General features: G+C 48.2%; 1 protein-coding gene across 1 annotated transcript in view; it reads right to left on the bottom strand.

Annotated features, from left to right (window-relative positions):
- The window catches only part of ABLIM3 (actin binding LIM protein family member 3), a 101,597-nt gene that overhangs the window by 42,697 nt on the left and 43,976 nt on the right, over positions 1-14,924 (bottom strand). Inside the window, exons 4-7 of the mRNA XM_016210616.2 lie at positions 13,858-14,041; positions 11,901-12,013; positions 5,642-5,768; positions 1,676-1,769 (exon numbers count right to left, since the gene is read on the bottom strand). Of these exons, the coding sequence (XP_016066102.1) occupies positions 1,676-1,769; positions 5,642-5,768; positions 11,901-12,013; positions 13,858-14,041 (518 nt within the window). The remainder of the gene's footprint in view (positions 1-1,675; positions 1,770-5,641; positions 5,769-11,900; positions 12,014-13,857; positions 14,042-14,924) is intronic.

Below are 14,924 nucleotides of genomic sequence, written 5' to 3'. Positions count from 1 at the left end.
CTGCCACCTGTAAGCCCCCAAGGCTGCCTTCAGTTCATTAGTGCCCCGCCCCCCCCTCTGAAATCCTGATGACTCCCATGGTGCTGACTATTATTCACATCCCAGTATTTTTTACATTGGTCCCTCCAGGCCTGAACTTTGTCTCTGAGCTCCCATCTACGTTTCTGACTGCCTTTTTGAAACCACCCTGGAATTTCAATCAGAACATGTTCCAAATGAACTCACTGTGTTTCTACCCAAATCAGCTTCTTTTCTGCCACCCCCAGTTCTGCAGAGGGCAACACTAGATTTCCTCTCATCCGGGCTTGACACTTGGTGCAACTATTGGCCTCTTCTCTTTCAATCTTCTTGTCTACAGTTGCCTCACAGTGGCAAAGCTATTGGAATTCGACTTCCATAATCTTGGAGATAGGGTGGTTGGCCTTTCCACTGTCATTGTACCTCCTGAGTCCTTCCTACAGGGTCATGGCCTCCTTGCTGGTCTCTCACTTCCAGTTTCTTCAAATTTAGCCCATGTACATCCTGTTATCCTCTCTAAGGTGCAGCTCTAAGCAGGTCACTTCTGCTAGGTCTTTCCATGAGCCCCCGTTGCCGAGTGAATTACATATAAACTCCTCACTCTGGTATCGGGCCCTGGGAAACCTGGTCCCAGTACCATGCCTGTGCTCCTGTCTCACACCTTATCTTCCATGTTGCATTCCTATGCTCCCTGGGAATGCTTAATAGCTTATCAGCTCTGTGCCCTTGTTTATCTTATTCTGACTCCCTGCAATCTTTTAAAAACCTTTCCTGGTCCTCTCTCCTGCTGAGCCCAGATGTGGCTGCAGAATCCTTCTTAACATAGTGCTGACTCCAGATAACCACAACCAACTGGCAAGATTTGTTAGAATGAATGATTCTGCTCTTGAGAGCTGACCCAATATGCCGACCCCCAGCCACTGTCAGACAGGAAAATGGAGGCCTAGACAGGCAAAGATATTCACCCCCAATCTGAGCATGAGTTATCAGTTGAGTGAATATTAGAACCCAGTTGTTCCTGCTCTTAGGCTATTGTTTTTCCTTTACACCAAACTCTTTCCTGTTTCTAATTTCTCAAGGTAGGTGGTCCAAAGCTAAGATGGTTTCCTGGGCCCACAGGTGTGGGAAGAAGGCCAGGAAGGCCAGTGGTCGGGGGCTCAGGCAGGGGCTCAGCAAGGGTGCTGCAGGTTGTCTCTCACTGGCAGAGCAAGCTGTGCACTGGAGGCGGAGGAGAGCTGTTGCCATGGCGATGGACCAGCCAGAGAAGGGCTTAGGGAGCAGGCTGTGAGACAAGCTGGTTCTTAAATCAGCACATTTACCAAATGCTTAAGAAATAAAAAACAGCTTCCATCCTCTAGCAGGGTTGGGAAGAAAATCATAATTGTTACCAGTAATCTACCTGGGTCTGATAGGTTACTGATATTCCCATCACAGCATTTTTGAACCAGGAATAATTTTGTCTAGCTTCTCATTTTGGGGGTGCCCAGAGAGGCAAGGTTATCTGCTCAAGGTCAAGTAGCAAGCTAAGCTGGGGCAGAGGAAGCAGGGAGGTGGAGGCTATGGGGGGGGGGGTGGCTTTCTCTATCCTCAGTGATGACTTCTGGGAGTCACAGGCCTTCCTGCTGAAACATATTCACAGTTACTTGTACCCACTCACCTCTAAGACCCTGCCGCTGATGTATCGGTCACATGTCTCGCACTTAATTCCAAACTGGGAGTGGTAGTCGGACTCGCAGTACGGAACGCCATCCCTGCAAGAGGAAATCCACACAGGAAGAGGAAGTTGGGGGATCTGGGGGGACAGTCTGTGGAGGTTCCAGGACCTGCAGCCGATGGGGACTGGGCCAAGATTAGATGCACTGGGGGAGCTCGTTAAAAATGCAAACTCCCTAGACACCCCTGAGATCTATGGAATCAGAACCCCTGAGGGCCCCAGGAATCTGCATCTTGACAAACTCCCTGAGCATGTCTGGGAACCACTGGTCTGCTGCTGGCCAGGTGTCCCTTTTTACTCCTCTCCTTCCCCTTCCCCACAGGTGCTCCAGACCCACTCTCTTCCCTTTACCGCAAAGGGCTTTTTAAAAAAATGTTTAAAATGTATTAAGAGTTATTTTATTTAGCATAGATAATATTTGCCCTTGGCACATTACAACGCATAAAGGGAAAAGTCTTCACCCTCCTACCAGCCCCTCCCAGTTTCTCTTCCAGAAGAGCCAGGAGGTAATCAATGTGATCAATTTTTTGCATCCTTAAGGGCTCCTCTTCTAATGAAAAGTTTCAGCTGTGGTGAAAGAGTCACTCTTCTGTGCTCCTGGATGAGCAGGTAACAGGAACCTCTCCCGACCACCTGCTCTGTGTTCCATTTTTGCCCACTGCTTATAACTTATCAGGCAGTAATAAGATCGTTATTAATTATTCTTATACTACCCCCTACTACTAATAGCCACTGACATTTATTGCTTGGTGTGCAGAAGGCCTCCGATGGTGTTTTACATAGATAATTTCATTTACTCCTTAAGGCAGCCCTATGAAGTCGGAACTGTGAGTCCCCGCATTGTGTGGATGAGAAAAGCCAACATGTTTGGACCTAGAGCTGGATTCATACCCAGGTGGTCTGGTTTCTCACCCAGATTTTCGTGAGGATTAAAGGGCATGGCGCCAGTGTGTCCTAGGGCTCCGCACAATGCCAGCCTGTAGTGAGCACTTGGCAGGTGGCAGGCAGGGGAACCCCCATGATTGATGAGCGGGGTCTTCAAGGAGGACTTGTGGGGCTCCACTATCAAGGGCCAATGTGGAGATAGTTGGGAACATTAGAGCATTTAGTTCAGCTCTGGGCCCTGCATAGCTCTAAGGACTAGATCTGATGACATCTCTCTGACGTGCTGATGACATCTGTGAGAAGACAGGAACATTTCTCCCACTTTTGGGTGTAATAGAACTGGCTCACACACAGGAAGACCTAAGGGACAGGCATGTCATTGTTCTATCTCCACGTTGTTGCCGTGTTGGGATTGCTGGGAGCCACCCTGGGCAGTAGGGCGGCCACTGTTTTCCTGAAGGAAAGGCAGCAGTGAGGACCGATGCCCAGCAAGTCTGGAGGTGAGGCTGTTGTTTGTGGGTCCATGAGACAAGCCTCCCCCACTCTTGCCAACCTTTCCACACTCTGTGGGTGTGGGAGGGTGACTGCAGGGCATTGAAGTCATTTGTCAAGAGGTAGGGACAAGGAGACAGATAAATGCCAACACCACCTCATTTGGACCCATGGGTTGATAAGGCCTTGGGGAATTTAAAATATACATGATTCAAAAAAGAAGCAGAAACTAAAATTAATATTTACTAGGTACTGCTTCAGTATAAAGCTCAGATCTCTGAGCGCTTACACAATACAACTCTATGATGTAGGTCATCTTCCTATCCCCATTTTTATAAATGAGGAAACTGAGACTCAAAGAAATTTAGTGTCTTGTCAAGGTCATGCAGGCTGGACTTCTGACCTGGACATCAGTGCCAGAGCCAGTGCCTCCAAGCACCTGCCACTGTGCTGGAGGACGGATGAAGAGCCCAGAGGCAGGCTGCAGAGGCCCAAGGTGTGGTGGGCAGTCCAGGCTGGGCCTTCTTGAGAGGAGCTCTGAGCAAACCCTTACTCCCCCAGAGAATTCTGACTTGGGCTCCCAGACTCAAGGACTACTGGCTGGCGACTCACTAAGGACTCTCCTTACTTGGCAAGCACAGAGGAGAATGATAAAATCCTACTAATATGGCATTCAGTATGGTCTCAGTGATGCGGCCTCTGTTCACCTCTGCAGACTTGGACCCTGCTGCACCTGTGCACACGTCTGAGCTACATCCAGCAAATAGGATGGATGTGTCCCACACCTCCCTACCCTTGCCCAGGCTGGGCATTCTGCCTAGAAGCTTTCCTTCAAATTTTACTCCCCTTTCTAAGGTTCAGTTCAAATACCGCCATCTTTCATGAAGCTCTCACAGATTCCAGATTCCACTTCCTGCCTGTTAGAAGTGATCCCTCCTTTCCCTGAACATTCCCAGCCCTTCACTTGGACCTCTGACACAGATCAGTGCTGTCTGGCCAGCATCCATCTCTCCTTCTGCCAGTAGCAGTATGTCACGTCACCACCCCACCACACTTGCAGTTACTGTGGGTCACAGAGGGTTGTCCTCTGCCTCTAGGGGTAATATTTTCCTGGCCAGTGATTAGGAATGGGTGTGTGACCCAAGGGTGGCCAAGTCAGAATAGCCATGGGACTTTTGCTGGAGTTCTTGGGAAAGAGGCCCCTCTCTCTGCTGGGCTTGCTAAGCTGATAGAAAGGAAGCTTAGAGTTGGTGATCATCTTGCCACTTGGGGAGGGTCTGCTTGAGGATAAATTCAACACAGAGGAAAGCAGGGGGGTGGAGAGAGAGAGAGAGAGAGAGAGAGAGAGAGAGGCTTCTGACATTCTGATGACATCTCTTGAAGCCCCAGGATTCACCATGCTAGAAGCTAAAATGCCTCTGGCCTTCCCATTCCTATGAGTCAGTAAACTTCCGCTTTTGCTTTTAAGTGAGTTTGAGTTGGGTTTTCTGTTACTTACAATCAAAAAGGTCTTAAGGAATGAAACTTCTCCTGAGCTCCCTATCACATGTCCTCCGGGGTCATAATTCTTTATGTGTATAGCTTATCTCCCTATTAGACGACAACTTTCTTGACAGCAGAAACCATATATACTGTACTTTACATGCTTGCTAGGTCCCAGCACCCCAGAGTGGTACCTAGGAGGTGTCCAAGGTCATAAAGTATCAAAGCTGTGAGCATCTATGGCCATAATCTCTTTTAGGTACTTGAATATAAATGTGGTCACTAGGCCTAGCAGGAAGGGGGACTTGTCTGGTGCAGCAGTGTGCAGGCCACTAGGAGCTGGGCCCTCTCTCCTGACAACTCTGTGTGCCCATCAATCATCTCCTCTCATCTCTATTAAATTCATTCAATAACTATATTACTGACTATGGGTTGGGCACTGTGCTAAAGGCAGCAGTGAATAAACCAAAGTCCCCACCCTGGTGAGGACAGCCATTAAACATTACTCTGGAGCAAGTTACTTATTCCCCCGAGCCTCACTTTCCACAGCTTTTAAAATGGGAATAAATACCTCATGAGGGTAGTTATGGGGTGTAATGTGATAATCCATACATAGCAGTTAGTATGTTCCTTGCACATAATAAAAACTCAAATGGTAGCTAGTATTATCATTATTGAAAAGTTAACATGGATAAATATATAATTGAAAATGGTGTTAGCCTGGATGAAGGAAACAAACAGGGCACTATGAGGGCCAGTATCAGGGGACCAGAGGTGGTAAGAGATGGTATGAGGCCACCTCTGAGGAGATGGTGGGACCTGAGACCAGAGGGAAGGGAAGGAGCATGTGAAGAGGGAGAAGAGCATCTCAGGCAAAGGAAACACAGTGGGAGGGCCCAAGGGTGGGTGAGGTGCTGTTTGAGGCTGAAATGTGGTAACTGGATGGAAATGAAGGGAGATGCTGCTAGAGATACAGGTGAGGGCCAGGTGGGGCAGCCTGGTAGGATGCGGAGGCCCCGGAAGCCAGGTGGAAGGGGGAGAGAGACCCACTTGCTGATGTACTCCCCAGTGAGGATGACGCTGCAGGTCTGGCATTTGAAACAGCTGACGTGCCACTGTTTGTCCAGTGCCAGGAGCGACTGGCCATGTTTGATCTCCTCCTTGCATCCAGCGCAGTCTGTAAAAACACAAGAGGGTGCTGCTGAGCAAAGCATCCCGGTCCCCTTGACCACTGCCATAATCTCAGCCCAAGTCAAGGACACCTGTCTGTGAACACGTTTTCCCACAGCAGCTCCCACCCTGGCCCTGGCACCTGTCCAGAGCTTCACTGGGTGAGAGAAAAGGCCATCAGAGCCCTGGCCTCTCAACAGTAGCATGAGAGACAAAGATCTCCCAGGGTTCCTCCAGACTGCTTGTCATCCTGACCACTGTTCATCCAAAGAGAACCCTGCACTGCTGTGCCTGTCCTCAAGTAGCTCATAAGCTCATGGTACTTACTCTCCATGACCCGGGGAGCTGCAGCATCAGCAGCACCTGGGAGCCTGCACGCAGGCAGCAGCGCAGGCCCCGCCCAGACGTACTGCATTTTAGTACGTCTAAAGTACTAAAGTCAAGTCTGCCGGCAGTGAAGTCTGAGAAATACTGCTCTGGGGATAAGCTTAGCATCTATTTTTTCTCACCCTTAGGCTGTCGGCTCAATGGCAAGGACCCTGTGTGTGTTTTGTCTTTCAGTCTATTCTCTCACCTAGCACCGTGCACAGCATGAGTATGAATGAGCGGGCCTTACAGTACCCAGGCTGAGGATGGGATTTACCATGCCCGCCCCCTCCCCAGTGTGCTTTGATACCAAACGTTTGCCTCCCCAAGCAGCAAGGGTTAAAAAGTCTGATGAGTCTGTCCCAAACCAGAAAGGTGCCCTCACTCTCTGTCCTGTCACCCTGGAATGTGTACTGGGGCCACAGAATGTGGGGGGCCTGGTGGCTGCCTGTTGGTCAACCAATGTCTGGGGAGGGGCAGGAAATGGAGCCAGCGTCCAAGGTACTTGGAAGATGCTGGGAATTGGGGCCTAGCCAACCGGATGGCCCACTCTGGAGGAGGAAAGGGTTACGGGGCAAAGTTTACCAGAGGACAAGCCTCCCTTTTGGCGCCACAAGACAAATGCACACTTCGGAGCAATAGGGAGAAAGAAAGCGCACACCACGCTGGGAGAGCCTGGCTGGAAGCCCTCAATCCAGCTGGGAGCCAGTCCTGGGACAGAAGATGATGAGTCTGCCTGCCTAGGAAGGGGGTGTGCCCCTGCAGGCTGTGGGGAGGCCTGGGCCCTGAGGAAGTGTTGTAGGAGGCAGCTCCCATGGTACCTGCCTCTTGGCTACTCAGCACCTTTCTAACATCTCTTAGCACAGGCTGGGGGCAGGAACGTCTCTGATTGCAAGATGATTCAAGTCCCAGGCTTCCAGATGGGGACTAGGAAAAGTATTTGGGGTTTAATTTTTCCTTCCTTTTCTCCTGGGAGAAATCTACCCCAAACCCCCATTCTAATAATCACAGGCTTCAGAATGTAATAGTTTAGAGAGGTCAGGCACCCCCTCCCCTTCTATAGATAGACAGGAGTCTGAAGTGACTTGCCTGCACTTGGCATAAAACCTGAGGGTTCAGGTGTCTGGCCTAGCTTTCTAGGTCACAAAGACTGCACTCGTGTCTCCATGGGCCTCCCCAGTAGGGTAAATAATTCCAGAGGGGCTCAGAGTTCATAGAGCAGTTGGTTACAGTTTCACCCAATGCAGGAATCTATAGCATTCTTTTTTCTTTTAAATGTGTTTCTAGTATTTTTCTTTCTTTCTTTTTTAAATATATCTTTATTGATTTCAGAGAGAGGAAGGGAGAGGGAGAGAGAGATAGAAACATCAATGATGAGAGTCGTCATTGACCGGCTGCCTCCTGCACACTCCCCACTGGGGACCGAGCCTGCAATCCGGGCATGTGCCCTGACAGGGAATTGAACCGCAATCCTGGATCCTAGGTCAATACTCAACCGCTAAGCCATGCCCAGCTGGGCTCTACAGCATTCTTGACAGGTGGGCACCATCCTCTGCTTAGTCACCTCCAAGGGTGGGCAGCTAACCCCTTTTGAGGAAGTCTGCTTTGCCTTTGGATGAGAAGGTTGTCAGGACTGCCTTCTTTATATGGAGCTGAGACGCAACTCCTTGTGACAGCACTATTTTATGCAACCAAGAATCATCTACCTCTTTTCCTACATGACATTTCCTTCAAATATTTAAAGGCAACTACAGTTTCTCTCTTATTCTTCATTTCTTACACTGGGCTTCTCCTTGCTTGAAATGGTCATCCACGGATCAGATTCACTTGTGGATTCCACAAGCATATTATCGGCCAACAACACAATTCTCTATCTCTCCAATAAACTCATTTGAAGAGATGTACTCTCTCATGGCCACATTCTAGTAACAAGTCCCATCTCCCTAAGCTGTAGTGATCTATCTGGGATGAACCTAGCACCTTGAGTTAAAATGTAGGAGGTAGTATAATGTAGTGGTTAGAGGTTGGGTTGAGTGTTTAGAGTGAGGGGTAAGAGGCTGGCAGAGGGGGGAATCCCAGCTCCCCTAGCTTCCTCATCTGTATATTTTCCTTATAACTTGGTGTGAAAATGAACTGAAATCAGGCACATAAGGACTTAACACAGTGCTTATATGCCCAATATGTGGTTGCTGTCATTATTATTTCACTTTCTCATGTTTTTAACCCATATTCTCTGCATTCTCCAATCTCTGGTCTGAGGCCAGAAGCAATATCCCTGTAGTAGGGAAGGCCTGCTGACCCCCCCTGAGGACTCTGGGACACCTTTTCCATGTGGTTTCTCTTTTCATGTTGAATTGCTGATCCTCCATTGTTCTGGCTTCATATTTATCAGAACCGTTTTCCCCTTTCCTTCCTCCTCCCACTCTTGGGCACTGGCAGAGCCTAAGGTACCCCATCCAGGAGCCCACAAGTCTCATGTCATAACCAAGCCCTGTCCCTAGTTGGTTTCTGCAGAGCCAGCTGTCCACTCCTCATATGTTTCCCTCTATTCCAAAATTATAACCTTCAGCTGGCAGAAGGTATGAGGTCTCCACCTATTCCTCTCAAATTTCTCAGTTTATTGAAGTCTCTAAAGACCCCAGGCATTTTTAGTTTTGTTTTAACTGCTTCATTCATTTCACTTAGATCAGCAAAAATGAGTGGGCTTTGTGAGCCATAGCAAGCTCCCCACCTTGCTTTAGGCAACTAATCCAAGGACAGACTCCTTCCCAATTAGCAAATCATGTCTTTGGTAGAGGGTGTTAAGGGAATAGGCTCCAGGGCCAGGCTGCCTGGGCTCACATCCCAGTTCTATTACTTACTATCTGTGTGACTTCGGGCAAGTCATTTATGCTTTTTGAGCCTCATTTTTGTCATTTATAAAATAATTCCTCTTATCTCCCTAATAGAGTTGTAATGATTAAATGAGATATTATATATAGAAAATTTAGTGTATTGCCTGACAATAGTAACAGTCAATCAATGTTAGCAGTGGAGATGGTGCTGGTGATAGTGGTGGTGATGGTGGTGATAGTTGTGGCGGATAATGATGGCTGTGATGGTTGTGGTGGTGGTGAAGGTTATGGTGGCAGTGATGGTATTGGTAGTGATGGTGATGGCTGTGATGGTGTCACTGGTTGTGATGGTGATGGTGGTAGTGATGGTGGTAGTGATGGTATTGGTAGTGATGCTGGCGATGGTTGTCATGGTGATGGTGGTGATGGCTGTGATGGTGATGGTGTCACTGTTGTGATGATGGTGGTGATGGTTATGGTGATGGTGGTAGTGATGGTATTGGTAATGATGCTGGTGATGGTTGTGATGATGATGGTGGTGATAATTGTGGATAATGATGGCTGTGATGGTGGTGGTGGTGGTGAAGGTGATGGTGGTAATGATTGTGTAGGTAGTGATGGTGGTGATGGTTGTGATGGTGATGGTGACTATGGTGGTGCAACTGCTACTGCTGCTGATTCTTGTCAGTGAAATCTGTGAGGAAACATTTCTTCCTGTGGGAAGTTACATGATTTTTTCTCTTAACAGTTCCTGAGTATTATTCTTGACCTCTTTTGAGTAGATACTACTCCTGCTTTTCCAGAAAGTCTTTATTCACCCTCCAGAGATAAAACTTCACATTCCTGTAGATCAAAAATACACATTTTTTCTACTTTTTTCTTTTTCATGATACCTTCCTCAGCACTCTCTAGAACCTGGTTTTGGTCCGCTCTTTCCTTTGGGAACTCAGCAGTCCTTCCAACATTCCCTCTAGTAATTTGCAGCAGGGACAGTGACGACCTTCGGGCAGAAAATCTTTCTATGAAATATGTGCTCTGTAGATCCACAGATTTGATGTCTTTACTTCTTGAGCAATAAGATGAGCTGTAGTCCTGGGTACTCCCCCCGGAGTACTGTCCTTATGCTCATTTGCTTCCCATTATCCATTCTTCCTCACCTTCCTCTACCTCCCCATTTGCAGAATTATGGTGGAGACACTGAGTAGCCTGTCCCCAAGGACACAGTCACATGCAAGACCCCCACACTCAGCTGAGGAATCTCCCACCTGTCTGAGATCTGATGCACACAGTGAAACACAACAAACCGAGAGAAATAATGATACATTCTGGAACCTTCTTCTCAGTTCTCTTTTGATGTACTGTCTAGATTAAACCTCCAAGTCAACAGCATACCTCACTTTACATTTAAAGAGCATTTTACACACTATGATGTATGCTAGTCTGATTCCTGTATACTAATACATTTGCTTTCTACAAAGCTGGTTAAACTGGGCCTCAGGGTGGCTACATAGCTGCTTTGCATCATGCAGAAGATTGGCAGGCTACTGATTCCCAGCTTCCTCCTCTCTACTGCCTCACAGGTGGTTCCACTGGTCTCCAGGCACCTCAGCAGCATCAGTCACAGGGCCATGGTCCTGCATCCCAGCATCCTAGCCTTGCTGTCATTCTGCATGATGCTTTCAAGGAGTTATAGTGTGTGCACACAGCCACCTTGACATGAAAACCTGCTCAGAGCAGCAAACTGTTTTGAGCATCACCAAGGACATCAAAGGAAGAGCTGTACATTCCACACACAGATCCGATTTGAGTGAAAGGAAGGAAGGGTGAAGGAAGGAGCCTCCCCATGGTCTTTCTCCCCAGCTCTCCGCCCTGGAAGGACTCTAATGGAGCCCCTGGGAGCCAAACCCTGTTGACTTGGGGTGTTGCATGCTCACCCACTTCAGCAGGATGCAGCCTACCATGCTGACTCTGCTGGTGCTGTGGCTGATAGCCCCCCCGCACCGGCACGGTGATGCAGCACAGGAGGCTAATGGGTTTCATTGATTCTGCCGGCAAGGCCAGCGGGTATCATGTAGCATGAAAGAACACTGGAGCCCAGTGTGGTTTACTGAGACCCAGGGGGCCCAGTCCATGTGTGCATGTCAGCAGCCTGACAAGGGGGTCTGGGAACAGGGATTTAGAAATCTTACTGCCAGACACACTTGAGCAGAATGGACATTCCACAAATTAGAATGACTGTTCCAAGGTATACTCTTGATCCTCAGTTTCCTCCTAAAGCTATGGTTTAGTGATAAAACATAATATGTCCTATAGCATGGCAGATGTCCCCCTCGCCCCTAAATAGTGATCCTCAATCTTAGGAACAGTGAATGAATCACCCAGGAAGCTTATTAAGAATGAAGATTGCTAGGTTCCATTCCCATAAGTCCACAGTGGGCCTGGAAATCTATATTTTTACCAGTTCTGCAGTGGAGCTGATGCAGTGGCCCACAGAACACACTCTAAGAGACACTAGCACAGCCCTGTGGTTTGCTTTCATATGTTCTCTTTTGTAAGACATGTTTAAGCATTCTTTTGTACTGGGGTTTGTAAAAATAGCCACTGGGGGCAAAACACTTGGTCATGTCTGTTGGGGTGCCCTTGGGAGTGTGGATCCAGAGGGGAGATAAGATCAGGAGCCCAGCTCATCCCAGAAAGCCCCACCCAATGGCACAGGTCATCACTGTTTATAGTCAGGCAGCTGCTCTCCCTGCATTTGTGCTTAGGGAAGCTCGTCAGTCTGGGCCATATGCCAACTGGGCCATGATTCAGAAGTCCTCCGGGGTGGGAACCTCCTCCACTTCCCTCCAGGCCTGCAGGGGCCATTATCGGAGCTGGGACAGGGAAGCCCTGGGAGACAGTGCCCAAAGACAAGGAGGTACCCAGTGGGGAGGACTCACGGCTTGGTCCTCGGATCTTGATGGGCTTACTGCTGGTCATGGACTGGGAGCACGTCTGACACACACATTCCTTCCCGCTGAAGGTCACTTTGTCTCCAATGGGGAAAGGCTTCCTGCAAGGGGGATGAGGGAGAAATTCAATACCTCTTCTCTAGAGGGATTCTGTGTCTACTGGTGCCCTGACAACACATGTGCTCAGAGCTCTTTGTAACACATACAGCTTGCCTTCTAGAGGACTAGATAAATTCAAGCACCATTCATGGGGCCAGGCTGACTAACCACTCAATTAGGGCCAGGACCAGAACTGGAGGCCCATTTGGGTTATTTACATGATTTTAACACTGGAAGAATCACAACACTCAGTTGAGCTTCCATTTCTCATCAGTTGGATGAAGTGGTTAGTAGCTCCTCCTAGAGCTGTTCCTTCTTCCTGGAAGGACTTTTTCCATCTCAACTTGATTTATCCCTGTATATCTAAGAGAACTCATTCAACTCCCAAACTTACCAAAATTTCTTCCTTTCACCATCCAGGAAGTTTAGAGGCCCACAAATAACCTCTTCCTCCCTTCCTCTGCATCTGTGCAGTTTGAATCCCACAGCTCAGAGGTCCCAAGCTGGTACATGGCCAGCCTCCCTAACTAAATATAGACTGCATCCTGCATCCCCACACTGTCCACCCCACAATTCAACTACTCTTAAATGTGAAGTTTGGGACACCTGTGACACAGACCCTGAGCATAACCCGGACATAGGCTGCCAGTGGCTCCACTGCCCTTGTATTAGCAGCGTGGGACAATGGAGGGTGTGCTGGGGACAAGAGTTTGGGGAGCAGCAATCGGATCAGTGTTCAGGCACTGACTCGTGGTAAAAGGACACAGCATCACCTTGGGGAGGCACCACATCTCTATGGGGCTTGAGAAAATTTTATACTGTGTGGACCCTCCTGTGCTAACCTCTTGTGGATCTGGGAACTCTGAACCCAGGGCCCAGATTTTAAGAGATGGATGAATGAATGAATTCCACTTCTTACACACTGCGTCACTGGTCTCAATCAGAAACTCTAATTGATAACTAACAGGTGGTTATTTTATGGGGAGAAAAATCTATAAATTCCTTTCCCAATTAAAAAATGCATATGTATATTCTAATAGTGTTTTACTTATGACTTAATCAGAGAGCCCATTATACTTTAATGTATTTGTGGTCAGGGTTGAGGTTTTGTTTATTTTTTATCTCCTTAATGTGGTACTTGGCATACAGGGAACCCCAATGTACATTTGCTAAGTTAATAAGTGATGCTGGGGGTACAAAGGAAGGAAGGGGTGAGCTTTCTTTCACCTGTCAGGTATTCGGAGAGGCTAGATGATTATCATTGTGATAATGAAAAAAGAACAGGAGCAGACACAGTTATGTACCAGTTACTGAGCTAAGGTCTTTGGGTGCATTATCTCATTGATCTTCATGAAAACCCAATGAGGCTGGAATGGTTTTGGTGTCCATTTTACTGATGAAGAAGCTGAGGCTTAGAGAAGTGGGCCACTTGCCAGGGTCATGGAGGATGGCTACAGATATACCTGCAGCACTGTGGCTGAGGTGTGGAAGCCTGAGCCAGATGCATGGTTTCCAAATTGAGTACTGAGAGGCCAAAGTACTCAGTGATTCCTTTGGGCCTTTTGATGGGAAATGGGAGGCTGAGTGTGGGCGCTCAGGACCTCACTATGCCTTCATTGAAGGACAAACTAGTGTTTTACATTAGATCACATTTGACAGAAAGGGTTCAGCTATTAAAAGGTTTGAAAACCACTGGCCTGTTGGATCCTTCCACCCATGAGATTCTAAAAATCCAAGTGTCCAGCACAAAGCCCTAGAGGCCCCAGAATTACCTGGGAAAGACTATTTATTCCCTTCCCTGGGGGCTCAGGCAGAGAATCCCTGCTTCCCCTGGCCACTCGCTCACCTGCACATGCTGCACACGAAGCACTTGGGGTGGTAGGTGCGGCCCAGGGCGGAGATGACTTCACCGGTGATGAAGTCCCGGCAGCTATCGCAGCGGGTACCATAGAGTTGCTGGTAGTCCTGGGTGCAGATGTACTCCTGGTTCTTGAAGAAGAAGCCTGACTGTGCCAGGCCACAGCCACACACTTGAGGAAACAAGGAGGGAAACAAATGCAGATTGAGTCCAGAGAGGGTCTGCAAGCAGGAGGTCCTTGTTGAGACCAGACCAGTGTCTGACTTGGTCACGAGTGGACACAGAATGGTGGCACATCAGACTCAGGGGCCTTTGGGGCCAGTGTTCCTTAAAATACGGCCTGAAGACCACGACTTGCATTGGAATCACCTGGTGGTCTTAAAATGCAGATGCCTGGCCTGAATCAGACTCCCTGGGGCTGGGGCCTGGGCAGCTGCATTTTAACATACTCCCCAGTTGATTGATGCACGTGATTGAGACCACTGATATTGTACAATCCTCTCAACGAGTGAATGAAAATTTAAGGCCATGTGACTCATGCAATGCTATATAGCTGGTGTATCATGAAATTGATAAAGAATCATTCAGTTAAAATTTTGGGGGGGCACTTCTTACATGCATGACTCTGTGCTAGGTGTGCTAGGTATAGGGACCATGTACTCAAATCCCAAACCAGACTTAATTGAGGATGGCAGTGGGATGGGTGATTTGAAGATTATAATCTGTCCTCATAATCATAAAGGGCGCATCTGTTCCCAGGCATGCATGATAAAGCACAATCCCCAAACTGAAGAGCTAATAATGTATGTGGAGAGAAGACCATATTGAACATAAATCATGATGACAGGCCATTGGCTGGTGCAGGCAGAAAACTGTGAGGGGGAGGAAAAGGAAGCACTGTCAGTGGGGGAGGGTCATGGGAGGCTTCTTGGAGGAGGCAGCACTTAAGGTGAACTTTGAAGAGCAGAATAAGCTAAGGCACAGAGGCAGGAAGTTGCAAAAGATATTTGTGTGGAGATAGCTCTGGAGAAGGGGTGGTGTTTTTAGGGATTGGA

The sequence above is a fragment of the Miniopterus natalensis genome, chromosome 4, assembly GCF_054644295.1.
Source record: "Miniopterus natalensis isolate mMinNat1 chromosome 4, mMinNat1.hap1, whole genome shotgun sequence".
Lineage (NCBI taxonomy): Eukaryota > Metazoa > Chordata > Mammalia > Chiroptera > Miniopteridae > Miniopterus > Miniopterus natalensis.
The sequence above is the reverse complement of the archived record's forward strand: the minus strand, read 5'-3'. Positions and strand labels throughout refer to the sequence as shown.